Source organism: Callithrix jacchus, chromosome 11, assembly GCF_049354715.1.
Source record: "Callithrix jacchus isolate 240 chromosome 11, calJac240_pri, whole genome shotgun sequence".
NCBI classification, from domain to species: domain Eukaryota; kingdom Metazoa; phylum Chordata; class Mammalia; order Primates; family Cebidae; genus Callithrix; species Callithrix jacchus.
The window spans coordinates 52,453,795-52,468,760 of record NC_133512.1 but is presented as its reverse complement, the minus strand read 5'-3'; the positions used below and the strand labels follow the sequence as shown (position 1 = coordinate 52,468,760).

Sequence of the window (14,966 nt, the reverse complement as noted above, 5' to 3'; positions counted from 1 at the left end):
TTGTAGCAACTGTGAATGGCCGTTTGTTCTTGATTTGGCTCTCTTTCAGTATGTTACTGGTGTATAGGAATGCTTGTGATTTTTGCACATTGATTTTGTATCCTGAGATTTTGCTGAAATTGCTTATCAGTTTCAAGAGATTTTGGGCTGAGATGATGGGGTCTTCTAGATATACTACCATGTCATCTGCAAATAGAGACAGTTTGGCTTCCACATTTCCTATTTGAATAGCCTTTATTTCTTTTTCTTGCCTGATTGCTCTAGCTAGAACTTTTAGTACTATATTGAATAGGAGTGGTGAGAGAGGGCATCCTTGTCTAGTGTCAGATTTCAAAGGGAATGCTTCCAGTTTTTGCCCATTCACTATGATATTGGCTATTGGTTTGTCATAAATAGCTTTTATTATTATGAGATACGTTCCATCAATACTGAGTTTATTGAGGGTTTTAAAAATAAAGCGCTGTTGAATTTTGTCAAAGGCCTTCTCTGCATCAGTTGAGATAATCGTGGTTTTTGTTTTTGGTTCTGTTTATGTGGTGAATTACGTTTATATACTTGCGAATATTGAACCAGCCTTGCATCCCCGGGATGAATCCTAGTTGATCATGGTGGATAAGCTTTTTGATGTGCTGTTGCAATCGGCTTGCCAGTATTTTATTGAAGATTTTTGCGTCTACATTCATCATGGATATTGGCCTGAAGTTTTCTTTTTTTGTTGAGTCTCTGCCGGGTTTTGGTACCAGGATTATGTTGGTCTCGTAAAATGATTTGAGAAGGATTCCCTCTTTTTGATTATTTGGAATAGTTTCCGGAGGAATGGTAACAGTTCCTCTTTGTGTGTCTGGTAGAATTTGGCTGTGAACCCATCTGGACCTGGGCTTTTTTTGTGTGGTAGGCTCTTAATTGCTGCCTCAACTTCAGATCTTGTTATTGGTCTATTCATAGTTTCAACTTCTTCTTGGTTTAGGCTTGGGAGGACACCAGTGTCCAGGAATTTATCAGTTTCTTCCCAGTTTACTAGTTTATGTGCATGGAGTTGTTTGTAATATTCTCTAATGATGGTTTGAATTTCTGTGGAATCTGTGGTGATTTCCCCTTTATTGTTTTTTATTGCATCTGTTTTCTCTTTTCTTTTTTATCAGTTTAGCTAGTGCTTTGTCCATTTTGTTGATCTTTTCAAAAAACCAGCTCTTGGATTTATTGATTTTTTTGAAGGGTTTTTCGTGCCTCTATCTCCTTCAATTATGCTCTGATCTTAGTTATTTCTTGTCTTCTGCTGGGTTTTGAGTTTTTTTGATCTTGCTCCTCTGGCTCTTTCAATTTTGACGATAAGGTGTCAATTTTGGATCTCTCCATTCTTCTCATGTGGGCACTTATTGGTATATATTTTCCTCTAGAGACTGCTTTAAATGTGTCCCAGAGATTCTGGTATGTTGTGTCTTCATTCTCGTTGGTTTTGAAGAACTTCTTTATTCCTGCCTTCATATCATTGTTTATCCAGTCAACATTCAAGAGGCTGTTGTTCAGTTTCCATGAAGCTGTGTGGTTCCGAGTTAGTTTCTGAATTCTGAGTTCTAACTTGATTGCACTGTGGTCTGAGAGACTGTTTTTTTATGATTTCAGTTGTTTTGCATTTGCTGAGGAGTGATTTACTTGCAATTATGTGGTCAGTTTTCGAGTAGGTGTGATGTGGTGCTGAGAAGAATGTATATTCTGTGGATTTGGGGTGGAGAGTTCTGTAAATGTGTGTCAGGTTTGCTTATTCCAGGTCTGAGTTCAAGTACCGGATATCCTTGTTAATTTTCTGTCTGGTTGATCTGTCTAATATTGACAGTGGAGTGTTAAAGTCTCCCACTATTATTGTGTGGGAGTCTAAGTCTCTTTGTAAGTCATTAAGAACTTGCCTTATATATCTGGTAGCTCCTGTATTGGGTCCATATATATTTACGATGGTTAGCTCTTCTTGTTTTATCAATCCTATTACCATTATGTAATGTCCTTCTTTGTCTCTTTTGATCTTTGTTGCTTTAAAGTCTATTTTATCATAGACGAGAATTGCAACTCTTGCTTTTTTTTGTTCTCCATTTGCTTGGTAAATCTTCCTCCATCCCTTTATTTTGATCTTTTGTGTATCCTTGCATGTGAGATGGGTTTCCTGGATACAGCACACTGATGGGTTTTGGCTTTTTATCCAATTTGCCAGTCTGTGTCATTTGATTGGTACATTTAGCCCATTTACATTTAGGGTTAATATTGTTATGTGTGAATTTGATACTGCCATTTGGATTCTAGCTGGCTGTTTTGCCAGTTAGTTGATGCAGATTCTTCATTTTGTTGATGCTCTTTATCATTTGGTATGTTTTTGGAGTGGCTGGTACTGGTTGTTCCTTTCTATGTGTAGTGCCTCTTTCAGGAGCTCCTATAAGCAGGCCTGGTGGTGACAAAATCTCTGAGCAATTGTTTGTTCACAAATGATTATATTTTTCCTTTACTTATGAAGCTTAGTTTGGCTGAATATGAAATTCTGGGTTGAAAGTTCTTTTCTTTAAGGATGTTGAATATTGGCCCCCACTCTCTTCTGGCTTGTAGGGTTTCTGCCGAGAGATCTGCTGTGAGTTTGATGGGCTTCCGTTTGTGGGTGATCTGACCTTTCACTCTGGCTGCCTGTAGCATTTTCTCCTTCATTTCAACCCTGGTGAATCTGACGATTATGTGCCTTGGGCTTGCTCTTCTTGAGGAATATCTTTGTGGTGTTTTCTTTATTTCCTGGACTTGAATATTGGTCTGCCTTGCTAGGGTGTGGAAGTTTTCCTGGATAATATCCTGAAGAGTGTTTTCCAGCTTGGATTCATTCTCTTCGTCACATTCAGGGACACCTATCAAACGTAGATTAGGTCTCTTCACATAGTCCCACATTTCTTGGAGACTTTGTTCATTCCTTTTGGCACTTTTTTCTCCAATCTTGCCTTCTCGTTTTATTTCATTGAGTTGATCTTCAACCTCTGATATCCTTTCTTCTGCTTGGTCAGTTCCACTGTTGAAACTTGTGCATGCTTTGCAAAGTTCTTGTGTTGTGTTTTTCAGCTCCATCAATTCACTCATATTCCTCTCTAAGTTGTCCATTCTTGTTATCATTTCATTAACTCTTTTCTCAAGGTTCTTAGTTTCTTTGCGTTGACTTAGAACATGTTCTTTTAGCTCATGGAAATTTCTCATTACCCACCTTCTAAAGTCTGATTCCATCATTTCATCACACTCATTCTGCATCAGCTTTGTTCCCTTGCTGGTGAGGAGCTGTGATCCCTTGTAGGAGGTGAGGTGTTCTGGTTTCGGGTGTTTTCCTTTTTTTGCGTTGGTTTCTTCCCATCTTTGTGGGTTTATCCACCTGTCATCTGTGTAGTTGCTGATTTTCAGATTGGGTCTCTGAGTGGACATCCAGATTGTTGATAATGAAGTTATTTCTGTTTCTTAGTTTTCCTTCTAGCAGTCTGGCCCCTCTGCTGTAGGACTGCTGAGGTCCATTCCAGGCCCTGCTTGCCTGGGGATCACCTGCAGCAGCTGCAGAACAGTAAGGGTTGCTACCAGTTTCTTCTTCTGCTATTTTTGTTTCAGAATGATGCCGGCCAAATGTCAGTCTGATCAGTCCTTTGTGAGGTGACTCTTTGGATATATGGGGGTCAGGGAGCTGCTTGAGGAGACAGTCTGTTTTTTATAGGAGCTCAAGTGCTGAGCTGTGAGCTCTGTTGTTCATTCAGAGCTGCTAGGAAGGTACATTTAAGTCTGCTGCAGCAGAACTCATAAACCCCCTTTTTTCCCCAGGTGCTCTGTCCCGGGGCTTAGGGCTTTATTTATGGTATCCGTTGTCTTGCAGCCTTTTTTTTTTCCCCCCCTCGGGCTGTCCTGCCCAGCAAGGGGGCAGCCTAGTCACTGCCTGTGGAGGCTTTGCTAAGCCTCTGCTGTGGGTTCTGCCCTGCTGCCGGCTCCATCCTGCTGCCAGCTCGGTCCTGCTGCCTTGTGTATTTCCCTGCAGTCCTGTTTATATGGGTGTGGTTAGAACTGCCTTGCAATGTTGGCCCACCTCTGTTATGGCGGGTTGCCTTGGCAACGGCAGGCTGCGTCAGCAATGGCAGACTACATCCGTAGGGATGGAGTGCCTCGGTAATGGCGGACGCCCCTGCCCCACAGAGCTGGGTTGTCCTGGTTTTAGCTGTGCTTGCCATGAAACTCTCAACCCCCAGCATTTCCAATTGCTGTTTGTTTGTTTTTGTGGGCGTGGGACCCACTGAGCCTGATCACCTGGCTTCCTGCCTCAGGGCCCTTTTTTTTTAAGTTGAATGGTTGACTCTCTCAGGTGTTTCAGTAGCCTGCTGAAAGGGTGCCAGGATCTGTGTGATTTCCCGTGCGGCGACCCACTGTGCCAGGTGAAAACATGGCTGCCTGGTAATCTCCTGGCCTGCTTTATGCTTCAGTCTCATTTAATCAGATGAATGGGCTAATCTGCCTTTCCGGATCTCAAATTGCCAGTTTAACAGGATAACCAGATCAGTGTATTTTGTACGGAGAGCCACTGCACTGTGGTGCTGGCCATAACAGCCACGCCAGCCAAAATGGCTGCACCAGCTGAAACAGCCGCACTGACCAAAACAGCCACTCTGGCAACCTGTGGGGCTCCTCCACCTGGGAATCTCCTGGTCTGTGGGCAATAAAGATCCGTCTGGATATATGGCGTCCACTCACCCTCTGTGCTTTCACTGGTAGCTGCAATCCTGAGCTGCTCCTAGAGTGCCATCTTCCTTCACCCCCGCAATGTACAGATATTTTAATAGGTGCCTAAAAGAGACTCTTTAAAGTCATGACTGTACTATTATGTCACCTCCAAAATTAGAAATAATGCCAAAGTTCAAGTCAGTTTTTAACGTTTCTGGATTCTCTCTTTTTTGTTTTGTTTAAAGGCAGTCTTACTCTATCTATCACCCAGGCTGGAATACAGGGGCACAATTGTGGCTCACTGCAACCTCTGACTCCTAGTTTCAAGCAGTTCTCCTCCTTCAGCCTTCTGAATAGCTGGGATTACAGGCACATGCCACCATGTCTGGCTAAGTTTTGTCTTTTTTGTAGAGATGAGGTTTCACCATGTTGGCCAGGCTGGTCTTGAACTCCTGGCCTCAGGTGATCCATCTACCTCCCAAAGTGCTGGTATTAAAGCCATGAGCCACTGCTAGCATTTTTGTTCAAATAAGAAATAAATATATGTATTATAATGAGTTGATATACCTGTTAAATCTTAATTTTTTTTCTTCTTTAATTTTAGACTTACAGAAGAGAGTTGCAAAGATAGTGCAGGTTTCCTGTACCTTTCTGCAGTGACTTCCCCTATTAATAGCCTACATAACCATAGAACATTTATAAAAACTAAGAAGTTAACATTGATGCAGTATTGACTAAACTATAGAGTATATTCAGTTTCACTAGCTTTTATAGGAATGTTTTTTTTCCCCTGTTGCAGGGCGTAATCCAAGATCTGACGTCAAATGTAGTCATCAGAGCTCCTTAGTTTCCCCTAATATGTGATAGTTCTTTCCTTCCTTTTTCCTTGTCGTCGATGGCCTTAAAACTATTGAAGAGTACTGATCAGGTATTTTATAGAGTGTCCCTTAATTGAAGTTTGTCTGAAGTTTTCTTATGATTAGACTGAGGTTGTGAATTATTAGGAAGAATACCACAGAGGTAATACATCCTCTCAGTGCATAATTATCGGGAGGTACATGAGGGCAGTGTGACTTATTACTGGTGATGTTTACCTTGATCATTTCATTGAGTGGTTTCTTTCAGCTTTTCTCACTGTAAAGTTGCTATTTTTCCTTTATTACTTCTGAGACTGGGGTTGTTAATGTAGTTTTTCATAGTCTGAATCATGCTGATTGCAGTCCTGTGGTGATGTTTAACACTTACGTCTCTTGTGTTTCCTGTAAATTGATAATTAGATGTAGAAGCTTATTAGGTGCATGTTGATTTTTTTGTTGTTGTTTGGTATAGGCAATATGTACTTCTATCAGGAGGCACATAATATCTGATTGTTTCTCTTTTTATGCTATTCATGGAAATGGTTTATTTAGTTTAATTCCAAATGCTGGTAAGAAGAAATCTTATATATAGTTCATTTTTATTCTTTAAAAAATGTGTACAATAGATAAATGAGTTTTAAAATTTTTGGTTTAAAGCCTTTGTGAAGGTTTGTTGCCTAGGTAAACTTGTGTCATGGGGTTTGTTGTACAGATGAGTTCATCACCTAGTCATTAAGCCCAGTATCCAATAGTTATCTCTCCCACCCTCATGTAGGTGTCTGTTCCCCTCTTTGTGTTCATGTGTTCTCATCATTTAGCTTCCGCTTATAAGTGAGAACTTGTGGTGTTTGGTTTACTAAAAACTAAGTAGTCCTTTTGGCCTCCCAAAGCTCTGGGATTACAGGTGTGAGCCACTGTGCTCGGACATACCATTAATTTAATAGTATCAATTTGATTCAGACTATAACCAAGTTTAATATATAGGTAGAGAATTAGTACAGTGAAGTCACAGCTAGCCTTAAAATATTTCTGATTGTTCTATCACTGATAAACTGGTACTACAGCTTGTCTGCCTTTTCAAAAACTCTGGTGGGAAATAGCGCAGCATGAAGGTTAGTTTTTTCTACTAGGAAACTTTAAAACTGTGTTTCTGTAGTTACTGCTGTATTAATTTCCTCTGTGTGCTGTAATAAATTACCACAGGTTGGCTTAAAACAATGGTAGCATATTCTAGAGAGGCCTAATTAAAGAGTGAGAGACTCTAGGGAAGAAATCCACATCTTTCAGCTTCTGGTGTATGAAGGATTCCCTTGACTTAGGGCCATATCACTCCAAAATGATTTTGTCTTCATATCACATTCTCCTCCATATGCCTAATTTCTCTTATCCCCTCTAAGAATACTTGTGAACGTTATTTTCTGACTGATCAGGATAATCTCCTCTCAAAATCCTTAATTTAATCACACCTGCAAAACCTATAATATACATATAAGTAAAAGTGCGAGATTAGGACTTGACATCTTTTGGGGACACCATTCAGCCCACTGCACCAGCTCTCACTATACTCAGTGTTTCTCTTCCATTGCTTTCTGCTGCTTGAAGCAGCTGCTTAACTTATCCTGAGGAGCACTGCACATTCTCTTTGGTTGAAGAGAGCAATCATAGGAGTCTTCTAACTTTCGGGATAGCTTTATTCTTAGAAGCCAGCATGATAACAGTTTGAAACCAAAGGATGCTGTTAGTTAATGTGTAGTGTAGTATTTTTCTGTTCTGAGTCTCCTCCCTCCAGGTAGATATGCTTGACAGGGTGACCTAGTCATAAAGTCACATTTTATTGCTGCTGCTTCTATATCTGGACACCTCCAAGTTATGTCCTGAAGTTATTTTTATTTTGGTCATTCTTGTGTCTTGTCAGGAAAGGAATGCTGTTGCAAGTACATGGAGTCAAAGAGTAGTAGGTAATGGGTGGTGTTGCAGGAGGAAAGTTGGGTTTTTTTTTTCTTCCTTTTCATGACAGTCTTCCTACCCACAGTGTTTATTCACTGATATATTTCTAGTTTCCGTAAGAAGCATCACTGCCATAAAGTTATAAAATTTTTCAAAATGGAAAAGTTATGTATTTATCACTCAGATTTAACAAATATTGATATTTTGAAGGATTTACTTGAGATTACTCTTTTTGAAAGTAAATAAAAGTATAGCTAAAATTCCATTTCCCCTTCTTACTCCTCAGAGGTAATCAGGATCCTGATGTTGGTTGCTTCCATGCTTGTTTTTATGTTTTGTAAATTTGCCCATATTTGTAAATGTTTTCTTTTATAAACTTTTAAAAAGGATTTTTTCTTTATTCTTCAATAATTTATATGCTTAGGTATAGTATTATTTTGTATTTTGCTTAGAACTTGCTAAGCTTCTTGAATTTGTTTATTTTTCTGCTAAGGCACTTACGTGGATTTCACTTAAATGTATAGTAAATCTTTTGGCATTGTTTCACAGATCAGTGATATTTTATTCATTTTTAAATAGTTTTTTTCTCTTTGAAATTGGATAATTTTTATTGCTATATTTTCAGTTTAATGTATCTTTTCTTCATCTCCAATCTACTAAATGACATTTTAAAAATTCCAGATACTGCATTTTTGAGTTCTAGAGTTTATTTGGTTCTTACAATTCTTCATTCTCTGCTGAAATTTATCTGCCCATTTATGAGGACTTTATTTTCTTTTACATAACATTTATAGTAGCTGTTATACAATCTTTTTCTGCTAATTCTAATGTCTGAATAATCTCAGGCACTGGTCTCCATTGATTGCCTTTTCTCTTGGCTATGTTTGTAATAATTTTGAATATTTTTCCTGGACACTGTACATGATACATTGTAGAGATATTATTCCAGATTTTTTTTTCATCACCCAAACAAACTCTGTGGCCATTAAGCAATAACAGCCTTTCCTACCTCCTCCCAGCCCTTAGTACTCTCTATTCTACATATTTCATTTAAGTGGGATGATACAATATTTTTCTTTCTATGTTTGGCTTCTTCACTTAGCATAATGTTTTCAAGGTTTATCCATGTCATATGCATCAGAACTTTTTTCCATTTCAAGGGTGATAAATATTCTTCCATTGTATGTCTGTACCACATTTTGTTTATCTGCTTGCTTCTGGACATCTAAGGTTATTTTCCAAATATTGTCTATTTTAAATATTGCTGCTGTGAACATGGGTATACAAGTATGTGTTTGAGATCCTGCTTTCAGTTATTTTGGTATATACCTATGAGTGCATTTAATCATACGGTAATTCTGTTTTAACTTTGAGGAACTGCCAATCTTTTGTGCAGCACCTATACCATTTTATATTCCCATTATTCATAGCCTTGCCAACACCTGTTATTTTCTGGGGTTTAAAAAATTATTATAGTAGACATCTTGGTGTGAAGTGGCATATCATTGTGGTTTTGATTTACATTTTTTTAAATGATAAATGATTTTGAGCACCTTTTCATGTATTGGCCATCTATATATCTTTGGAGAAATGTCTATTCATGTACTTTACCCATTTTTAAATTGGGTGTCTTTTTGTTGTGATTCTTTATATATTCTGGATAGTAAACCATTATCAGATATGATTTACAAATGTTTTCTCATTCTGTAGTTTGTCTTTTAACTATTAAGTGTCCTTTGTTGCACAGAAGTTTTAAATTTTGATGCTGTCCAATTTATCAATTTTTGTTGTTGCTGTGTGGGCTTTTGGTGTCATATCTAAGAACCTTTTGCCAAATCAAAGGACATAGTCATAAAGATTTACCTATATGTTTTCTTCTAGGATTTTCATAATTTTAGCTATTATATTTGAGTTCATTTTTGTATATGGAGGAAGGTGGGGGTCTAACTTCATTTGCATGTGGAAATTCAGTTTGCCCACCAGCACCATTTGTTGACCAGTCTATTCTTTCCTCCATTCAGTGGATTTGACATCTTTGTAAAAAAGCTATTGGGTACATATATAAGGATTTACTTCTAGACTGTCTATTCTATTGGTGTTAGGTATCTATACTAATGCCAGTACCATACTGTTTTAAGGTAGCTTTCAAGTATTGAAACTGGGAGTTGTGAGTCCTCTAGTTTTGTTCTTTTTCAAGATTGTTTTTGCTGTTTGTCTATTCCATTTTTGCAAATGAGTAACTATGTTTTGGAGATTCATCTATGTTGATACATAGACTTTTAGCTTATTTGTTGTTACTTCTTTAGTTATTTATTTTTTTTGAGATGGAGTTTTGCTTTTGTTACCCAGGCTGGAGTGCAATGGCACGATCTCAGCTCACCGCAACTTCCTCCTCCTGGGTTCAGGCAATTCTCCTGCCTCAGCCTCCTTAGTAGCTGGGATTACAGGCATGCGTCACCATGCCCAGCTAATTTTTTGTATTTTTAGTAGAGACGGGGTTTCACCATATTGACCAGGATGGTCTCGATCTCTTGACCTCGTGATCCACCCGCCTCAGCCTCCCAAAATGCTGGGATTACAGGCTTGAGCCACCACGCCCGGCCTGTTATTTCTTTATTATCTGAGTAAGTTTTAGTGTTGACTTTTCTCCTATTAAAGTAAAATTGTTATGAAGTTTTTGCTTTCACAATGAACATCTTATGGATGATATTTGTTCAGATGTTTGGTAGTTCTCAACCAGGGTGATTTTTGTCTACCAGGAAACCTTTGGCAGTGTTTGGAGACATTTTAGATTATCAAGACTGGGAGAGGGTGTTGCTCCTAAACATCTGCAATGCAAGAGCAGACTCCCAGGAACCCTCTCCACTGCCAACAAAATAGCGCCAAGGTTGATGCTCTGAAGCATATACTTAGAAGTGGAATTGAGAAAACTTGAAGTGTTTTCATAAGCGGATTTCTGTAAATCATGGAGAAAATATTTTCTCCATAAGTTAAGATTTGGAATGTTTGGAATTAAAGTTGCTCTGGCAACATTCCCATTTCAGCAATTACAAGCAATTTGGATATCTCAAGCCAGATTGAGTAGCAGCATTATCCATAGTTAGCCAGTTCATTCACTTTAACTTTATGAACTAAAATACATTGGTAATTCATCTGTTAAAATATTAATTAATTATAGAGTGAGAGTCTGTTTTAAAACAGTGGCACTTGCACAGATGGTGACAGTTGAAGTATTAGACTGAATGTACTTAATGAATAAGAACAAAACAAGAACATGAAAAACAGTTTTTCTTGACACAGATGGTTGTTACGTATTGAAAGCTTAAAGGTTTAAGAAGTTTTTATCTAGTGTATTTTAAATTAAAATTGTAATTGAAGACTTAGGAATAAACTTAGACTCACTAGAAGATGTATTACATGTCACTGTGGAATACTACACAACCATAAAAAGGATAAAATCATGTCCTTTTACAGCAGCATGGATGCCTTAATTCTAAACAAATTAACACAGGAACGGACAATTGTTAAGGGGGAGCTAAACATTGAGCACACATGGATGTAAATAGGGAACAACTGACAGCATGGACTACTGGAGGGAGGTATGGGTTGAAAAACTACCATGCTTACTCCCTAGGTGACAGGATCAGTACCCAACACTTGAGCATCATGTAATTGTTGCCATGTAACAAACCTACACATATACCCCTTGTATCTAGGGGATACATGTGAAGATTTAAAATAAAAGTTGGGGGAAAAAAGACCCATCTTTCCTGTTTGAGAATCTGTTGAAAGCTATGGCCCTAGAAACGATGTCCATACTTCTGTAAATACAGTTTTGCACATGTTTTGAAGTGGTTTATGCATGCCCATCCATGAACTCATCATGCCCTACTTATTTCCAGGTTAAAAATTTTGCTAAAAATTGACTGAAATTCTTAAAAGTGCTAAAAAATAGATACACATAAAATTATCAATGAATTGTATCTTCACAACTATATTTGTATCTTCCTAACCAAATGCTTCTGCATTTAGTGATGAGGAAAAATAGGTGACTTGGAATTAAAATTCAATTCTTCTAATGTTAAATACTAGTTAAACTTTATGTCTATAACCTTCATTCTTTCTCTTTTTAGGTGTATGCAACAGTGTTATCGCAACAAGCTAATGAAAACAGGCAAAATTCAACTGGAAAACCATGTTTTGGCATCTTCCTCCCAGAAGAAAAACTTAATGACTTTCGTGATGAACAAATTGGACAGTTGCAGGAGCTGATGCAAGAAGCCATGAAACCCAATTGGCAATTTCGTGTTTCTGAATCTGCGGAACCAAAATTGTAGTCTATACAACAAAGCTTAACAAGACATGCAGAAATTTAGAATCCTTACTTTAATTATCATTGGTTTTTGAAATATATTATTTAAGCTTTGAAAATTCCTGTTACTAATGAAATATTTTATTTTTGGATATTATAAATGTAATATGTGGATCAAGATCACTAGTGACAATTGAAAAAACTTCATTGGAATAATAGCACTTGATGTATGAAATTTGATTTTACAACTAAACAGGAAATAATGGATCTAAAATGGACAAGTTTCTAGAATTTTGTTGAAAAAATTTTAAAATGCTATTCTCATCCAAGAATATTAGCCTTCTGGCTTTTCTTTAGCTTCATCAAAGAAGTATGCTGTGATAATGATAGATGTAGAATTCCAGCAAGGTTATTTTTTAAATACATTGTCATTCTGAACATTTCATCACTTCTACTTTAATAACACATACATGATTTTTCTTGTGACCGTCTCTTCTCCCTGCATCAATGTTCATTCACAATAAAAGGTTAGGGAGAAGCTTTAAAATTTACTTACATCAATCATTTGTATAATAGACTATACAAAGTCTAATACATTTTCATTATTGTTAATAACCACCCCTGACATAATGTGTAGCTACCTTGAAACTTTTATGGTGACTTCACCATTTCCCTAGAGGCCTCTTCCTCATTATTCAGCAATTGTGATAACACTATGTGGTGGATCACAAAATGCTCATGGTTCTCTACCACTCCTTGTACCTGTATCTTTTGCAAGGTAACTTTGCAGTGTCTCCTGTTCATCTGTTTTTCAGTTATTCAAATCTCTTGGCCTTTTGACTTGATTTGCTCAAAAGAATGAGGTAATATTATGCAAACTTAGGTTCTAGGCCTCAGAGCCTTGCATACTTCTATCTGCACTATTGGACATCTGTCCAACTGACATGTGAGCACACTAGGGCTGGCCTACCAGAGGATCAGATCATGTAGAGCAGAGGTAGATCATCCTAGACCAGCCGGCTCTCAGCCAACCACACTTACACGAGTGAGCTCAGCCATGACAGCTAATCCCAATCCAAATTGCCAGTTACAAGCTAAATTAACTGTAGTTCTTTTAAATCAGTACATTCTGTGATGGTTTATTGTGTAGTTAGAGCTGAGTTATGTGAGACAGTGCTTTACTGTCTCAAAGTCACTCATTCCCCCTTTTCCAACTATCAGTCTGATACTTTAGACTTCTTTTTTTTTTTTTTGTAGCAATCTATATGTGGCTTTCTTGTCTCCAGTCCATTTTTTAGTATGTTGTTTGCAGCCATTTGGCTGTAGATGTCACCTTACTGATATGCAAATCTGATCATATTTCCTTGCTTAACATTTGGCATGGAGAAGGGTGTTGGATTGTACTTAATAGTAGTGATACATGGCGCAATTTACTTCTTACCATTGGTCTTGGTGGTTGAGAGGAATCTGATACAGCTTATTGAAAATAAATTGGAGAGATGTATTAAGAACTTTAAGAACAGTGATACTTTTTGAACCTGTAAATTTTATTTCTAAGATTCTATCCTAAGGAAAAGATACTCATGAACGTGGACAAAGTTTTTCACATAATCATGTTACTAAAAATGATTATCTGAGTGAAAATTTGGGAATAACAGAACTCTTTCAAATACCTAAAAGGTTAAGTGAGTTGGGATGACATGTATAATGAAGTAGTTTAAAAGTAGGTTTATGAAGAATTTTTAATGACATAGAAAATTTCCTCACATTGATAAATGAGAAAATGATGCTATGAAATATATGAGGTTTTTAATAAAATTTTAGATTTTCTTTTCAGTAATGTGGCAGATAGTTAATCTAGCAGTTCTCCTGCTGAAAATGAAAACTTTAGGAGGAGTAGAAAAAGCATTTTTGAGAAGTTTCTAGGAGCTGGCAATATCATAAGAGATTAATTATAAGGCCAATATTTCTAAGTGAAACTGGATAAAGCCTCTTTTACCCTAAGATGAATTTCAACTTTGGTTTTGGTTTTGACACAGTGGGCAGAACAGAAAGCACAGAACCCATGTGAGTTAGAGAGTCATAAGAAACACTTTTTCCGGAAAGACAAGACCCTAAGGACTGTATCCTCAGGGTAAGAGTGAGCCAGAAGAAACCTGCTTCAGTACTTGGGCAGAATTGCAGGCCATCCTGGATTTAAGTCATCTGTGTGCTAAAACAAAACTTGAGCTATAAATTTGATATATGGCCCAGAATGAGTGTCTGACGGATGTCAACAAGTTTTGTTGTCAACAAATAATTTTCCAAGGAAAGTGAATCCTTACGTTTCAATAACAAGCTGATTCCACATGGAAAACTAGCACTACGGCTAAGAGGCAGCAGAGATAGACCACCAGAAAACTCAGATTCTGGAATTAACACATGTGTAATACAAAACATGTTTACATGTTTAAAATTAAAAGTTGCTGGCAAATATCTGCAAGAAACGGCATTATAAAAACCTGGCATATTTGGAAAAGAACCAATTATAACTTCTAGAAGTGGAAAATAGAATAGCTAAAATTTAAAAATAAACCTTGATGGACTTGAAATGATGAGAATTCATGACTGCAAGATAGAACCAAAAGAAACTATCCAGGATTCAGCATAAAAAGCAAGCTTGAAAATATGAGAGGCAGTTAAAACACAAGAGTCTAATGTATGTCTAATAGTTTCATATAGATAGGCAGAAGCAATATTTGAAGCTATAATTCCTGAGATTTTTTTTTCAAATCAATGAAACACATTACAGATTTATCCTTAGCAGGATAGATATAAAATCCTCACTCTTACACATATGTAGTGAAACAACAGAATGCCAAAAACTTGTAAAAGTAGCCAAAACAAAAGTAACAGAAACCTCAGCTAGTACAGGACAAGTCCCTGAATAGCTTTAGTGACCCAGCTGTTCTCCACTTTCTCGCTTGTAGTTCTTGTAAAAATGTGCCAGGAATACAACAACCAAAGATAAAGAATTGTCCAGAATAGCCCAGGCTCTGTTCATGCCCCTCCTGGAACAGGATGTCCTTCACCACTTTAACCCAACAGACCATGTCACCCCTCCAACGGGTACTGTTTTCCCCAGCGGCTCTCAGCGACAGTGC

General features: G+C 37.5%; 1 protein-coding gene across 1 annotated transcript in view; it reads left to right on the top strand.

Annotated features, from left to right (window-relative positions):
• The window catches only part of SDHAF3 (succinate dehydrogenase complex assembly factor 3), a 64,637-nt gene extending 51,297 nt beyond the window's left edge, over window positions 1-13,340 (top strand). The window contains exon 2 of the mRNA XM_002751539.7: window positions 11,645-13,340. Coding sequence (XP_002751585.1) covers window positions 11,645-11,848 — 204 coding nt within the window. The 3' untranslated portion in view covers window positions 11,849-13,340. The remainder of the gene's footprint in view (window positions 1-11,644) is intronic.
• Window positions 13,341-14,966: the final 1,626 nt, after the last annotated feature.